The 5,552-nt window shown below is 34.2% G+C and overlaps 1 protein-coding gene across 1 annotated transcript; it reads right to left on the bottom strand.

The window, feature by feature from the left end:
* Nucleotides 1-4,117: 4,117 nt before the first annotated feature.
* On the bottom strand, nt 4,118-5,026 carry LOC124542816. Its single transcript, XM_047120701.1, has one exon. The coding sequence runs from the start codon at nt 5,024-5,026 to the stop codon at nt 4,118-4,120; it is 909 nt and encodes a 302-aa protein (XP_046976657.1).
* Nucleotides 5,027-5,552: the final 526 nt, after the last annotated feature.

A 5,552-nucleotide genomic window follows, 5' to 3' on the forward strand; every position in this document is an offset into this window, starting at 1 on the left:
TCAACGACATATTTGAAGAATTGAGTATAGCGTGCAAAGAATTCTGCATGACCTACGATCACGTATCGAGAGCCAATTTAATTGCGAGCGGTAGGGAGAAACGTGATCATACTTCCGCAAATTAAATACAAATCGAATGGCAGTATTAAGGAGTCGCTCGAGTTTATTTACTAGATCTTCATTTGCATCCAGATAACATATGTCACCATAGTCATTTATTGGTAGTAACAGTGTATTGACAAGTTGTATTTTTGTTTTAGTTGGTAACATATGTTTTAGACGCATCATATTATGCATTGTACAGTAAAACTTTCGCGACACCTCCCCCACCTGGTCAGACCAGCTTAAGTGTTTATCCAAAGTCACTCCAAGATCTTTAACGGAATCGGAAAACGGAATTAGACAATTATTGTAAAATAGCTTATAATTCGAAGTGTCAATTTTTGCGTGCTGTTTACGACTACCAATGATTATAGCCTGACACTTTGCCGGATTCACCGAGATACCATAGCGAGCAGACCACAGAGATATCTGTGATAGGTCCGTATTAAGCGCAGCAATAGCATCAGACAAACAATCAGAAGTAGCGTGTCAATAAAGCTGCAAGTCATCTGCATAAAGATGGTAGCTTGACGAGATACAGGAAGTAACGGAGTTTATAAACAAAGAGAAAAGCAGAGGAGAAAGTATACCGCCTTGAGGAACGCCTGCATTCAAGCAGCACCAGTCAGAATAATCCTGACCTATGCGGATTGCCTGCTGGCGCCCTCGAAGATAAGATGAGAACCATTGCATAGCGGAGTCTGAAACATTAAACTGAGCCAGAAAAGCAAGAAGCAAGTCATGGTCCACAGCATTAAAAGCATTACTAAAATCAATGAGGACAAGAACTGTGACGCGCTTATTTTCCATTGCTTCTCTTATATCCTCAGTTACTTTTAGCAACGCCGTAGTAGTACTGTGCCCTGCTCTAAAGCCCGATTGTAACGGATTCAATAAGTTGTAAGATGAGAGGAACTGTGATAATTGCTGGTAAACAAATTCAAATAAATAAATAGATAGATAGATAGATATATTATTATATATAAGCTTTATTTATCTCCCTTACAATTTTGATAGACATATATTGATTAGTAATTTGTATAATAGTTATGTTCTTATTTATTTGTTAGTATTGTTAGTATTTGTGCTTAATCTAAGGTTAATATTATTAAGTGTAAGGGCCGCTTTTTGCGGTAAAAGCCTCCTCCAAACTGTTCCAGGTGTTTCTATCTTTTGCCAGTCTAGTCCATAGATTTCCAGCTATTCCTACTATATCGTCGCTCCATCTCTGAGGTGGTCTTCCTTTCCTCCTTTTTTTATCAATAGGATACCAATTTGTTACTGTTTTTGACCACCTGTCATCTGACGTTCTTTGAATGTGACCTGCCCATTTCCATTTCAGCGCTAACACCCGTTTTACCGCATCTTTAGTTTTGTTTTTTCTCTAATAAGCGAACTCTTCACTCTATCTTTTAATTTAATGTTCATATAGCTGCGTTCTATTCCTCTTTGGCAACTTCTTATCTTATTTAAGAGAGGTTTTCTGAGTGCCCAGGTCTGACAGGCGTAAGTGAGGACTGGTGTAAGACATATATCCATAGCTTTCGTTTTCAATTTAGTTGGTATAGGTCCTTTGAAGATTTCTTTCATACTCCAGTATTTATTCCATGTACTCTTAACTCTGCGGTCGATTTCTTTCTCTGTACAGGAGTTAATTGAAATTAGATGTCCGAGGTAGATGTATTCTGTGACATAATCTATATTTATTGATTGTGTAGATATAGGAATTTGTTCGTAGTTGGTCATTATTTTTGTCTTGTCCCAGTTGATTTGAAGACCGACGATATCGCTATGTTGACTAAGGGAATCTATCATATATTTCAGCTTGTGTGGGTCTTCTGACAGCAATACTATGTCGTCTGCAAATCTAAGGTGTGAGAGACATTTTCCGTTGATGTTTATTCCCAATTCACTCCAATTCAAATTTCTGAAGATGGATTCCAGAACTGCGATGAATAGTTTTGGAGAGAGAGGATCCCCTTGCTTTACTCCTTTCTGTACTTGAAAAATTGGTCCTCTTTTTTCTAAGCGTACTCTTGCTGTACTTTTCATATAGATTGATTTGATCATTTCTATGTAGTCGTAGTCCACACCTTGTTGCCTTAAAGCTTGCCAGATAGACTCATGTGAAATTGAATCGAACGCTTTACAGTAGTCAATAAAGGCAATATACAAAGGAAGGTTATATTCTCTAAAACGTTCTATTATTACCTTTATTGTATGGATATGGTCAACTGTAGAGAAGTTCTTCATAAATCCCGCTTGTTCTACAGGTTGGTTCTCATCAATTTTTGTTGCAATACGCTTTAGGAGGGCTGATGCGAATACTTTATATAGGCAAGATATAAGGCTAATAGGTCTGTAATTTGATATTAATTTGGGGTCTCCTTTTTTGTATATAAGTGTAATTTCTGAGTATGTCCATGTTTCTGGTATTTCTTTTGTTGAAAGAATTTTGTTGAAGAGCTTAGTAAGGGGTTTCACCAGTTTGTCTTTCGCGACTTTAATAATTTCATTTGTCACACCGTCTGGACCTGGGCTCTTTCCTAATTTTAATTTATTTATCGCAAGCTCTACTTCACTTTCTAAAAAGGGTGGGGGTGGCTCTTGAGTTGGCTCTATATTTTTAAGTGTCAGTTCTTTGCTTTGATTATTTTTACAGGTGTAGAGATTTTTGTAGAATTGTGTAGCTATAGTCATTAGGTCTTTTCTGTTTGTAGTAGTGGTTTTTGAACTATCCTCCAGTTGTGTTATTACATATTTGGTTGTTTCTAATTTTTTATAAGCCTTTTTTATTCCTCCGGTTTTTTCGATGAATTTGCTAATTGTATCTAGCCTTTTCTTTCTGATATTTTGTTTGATCTTTTTATGTATTATTCTGTATAATTTACTTAATGTTTGCTTTTCTTTCCTAGTTTTATTTTCTTTGTTTTTTAATAAATGTTTTTTATATTTCAGAGTTTCTATTTCTTCTGTTATGATTCCTTTATTTTTTTCTCTAGTTGTATTTTTATAGCTAAAGTCTTTAAGTAAATATGTCTCTATTTTCTTAGTGATTTCATGTACGTTATCGGTTTCACATTTCATCAAGGGTTGTAGGTCTTCAATTGTATTTTCATATTTTTTGTTAAGTATTTTGCCTCGATAGTGAGCTCGTGATTTTTTATTGCCCTCTATATTTAAAGTAACTCTGAGCATTCTATGGTCACTGGGATGTAATAGTTTGCTTAAGACATTTACATATTTTGTCACATTTGTAGCTATAAAATCAATTTCATTTTTAGCTTTTTCGTCAGGTGTTTTCCAGGTCCATCGTAGCTTTTCTGGTTTTTTAAATAGCGTGTTCGAAATTTTTAAATTATATTGAAAGCAAAATTTTATGAACCTCTCCCCTCTATCGTTTCTTTTCCCGTAGCCATAATTGCCCATTATGAGTTCTTCATTTTCATTGGGCCATCCTATTTTAGCATTCATGTCACCTAAGAATATTATGTTTTTTGTGCGTTTATTCATGGCTTTATCAACATCATCGTAGAATTTATCTATTTCATCCATATTAGCTTTTTTGGTAGGGGCATATGTCTGTATTATATAAAATTCTTTTCTATGTATCTCTACTTGTAAAGCAACAACTCTTTCAGATATTGCGATGAAATCATATACCACTGTATTGTCTTGCTTTTTTACTAAGAAACCAACTCCTCTTTCTCCTCTCCTTTCGCCGTAGTAGTATAATAAGTATCTTTCCCTATCTTCAATTTTATAGCCTTCTCTTCTGACTTCAGATAGGCCAATTATGTCCCAATTGATCTTCGATATCGCGCATTCCAATTCAACTATCCTTGCTTCATTAGCTAAAGATCGTACATTAAATGTAGAAATGTAATATAATTTTTTCATGTTTGGAGGGTGGTCGTCTACAACCCCCGCGGTGACGAGCCGTTCTGGGGGAGGATGTATTTTGTTCGTTTTTAGTATATTAATTTTGTTTTTTATTTTCGAGGGTGCAGTATTTTTATTTTGTAATGATTGTTTTGTAATGATTGTATTGGTCTGAGTTGTTCGAAGACAATAATTTTTCACAGTCCGCTGTTAACTTGCATGACTCAGTATTTTGTTTAGCAAAGAAATTTTCCATAGAGCTCTGCGATTTTCCCGTTCTATTCGTATATGGTTGCATTTTATTCTCTTTTACTGCTTGTTGTTGTGTTGGGTTTTTGTAATAATTTCTTATCTGGCTAGGGGGAGTTATTTCGAGTTCCCGCTTTTTCCTTGTCTTGTCTGTTTCGGTATTTTTTGTTATGTCTTCTTGTTCTTCGCTGTTATCTTTGCTGTGCTTTTCTCGAACTATGAGTTTGTCGTACCTTAAGTATGCAATTTTTCCGTCTTTCCTTTCTTTTTTTAACTTTTCTTGTAGTTTCTTTCTTGCTTCCAGCACTTGAGGTGGGTAGTCTTCTTTTATGTAAATAGTTTTGTTCTGTATACATTTCTTGTTTTTTAATATTGTGATTTTTCTGCCATAAGTCGTAAAAGTGACGACAATAGGTCTCACTTTGCCTTCTAGATGTTTTCCCATTCTTCGAACCATCTCCAATTCCTTTTTGTCACATTCTAGTTTTAGCTCGTGTTTAAGTATTTGTAATATGATAGATTCCAACTCTTCATAAGTTTTTTCTTCTTCTTTAATTCCAAAAAATATCAAATTCCTTTGCCTAATATGTTTTTCTATGGCGCTTATTCTTGTATTATGATCTGAATTAGTTTCCTTAATTTGTTCTAGTTCCCCGTGTAATAAGTTAAAATTTTTATCTATTTTATCGTTTATTTTAGTCGTAATACTTGTCTCTAAGCTTAACAATGTTTTTTCTGTGTCTCGTTTAATGTCTAATCTTAATTCTTTTAAAAGTTTTTCTATTTCCGACATGGTGGTGACCTCTATTAACCAAGTGCCGTGTTGTGATGCTTTGTAGTATATATATATATTTAATTTTTTTTTTTTTTTACTATGAATTTTTCATTTAATTATTGTGTTTTCCAATATTATTTTCTATTTTTTTTTTTTTTTTATTCTTTTTTTTTTTCGTGTCGAGCACTTTAATTTTACAGCACCCTCTTGCGGTGGGTAGCAGGCGTAGTTGCAGTTGAATCGATTTATTAGTTTTGCCTCTTGCCACTAGATGGCGCTGGTAGGGAGTTATGGATATAAATCTCTTTATGATTTGTAATAACGATGTTTTTAAGTTATGTTTTGTCTAAAACAACACCCAATAAACTAAAAAGCTTTGATTTGAGCAGAACACAAAGGATTTTGAACACTGTTGATTGAAAAAACTGTCTTTTTTTGTAATGTTCGTTAAAATGTAATCACAGCGTAAACACAATGACGATGCAATGTTTGTTATTGTTTTCTTATTTTGAAGCACTTATAGTTCTTGCTAATGTATAAACAC

Source organism: Vanessa cardui, chromosome W, assembly GCF_905220365.1.
Source record: "Vanessa cardui chromosome W, ilVanCard2.1, whole genome shotgun sequence".
NCBI classification, from domain to species: Eukaryota; Metazoa; Arthropoda; class Insecta; order Lepidoptera; family Nymphalidae; genus Vanessa; species Vanessa cardui.

Coding starts and splice junctions, on each gene's coding strand:
- LOC124542816 (XM_047120701.1), bottom strand. CDS start 5,026: ATGTCGGAAATAGAAAAACTTTTAAAAGAATTAAGATTAGACATTAAA.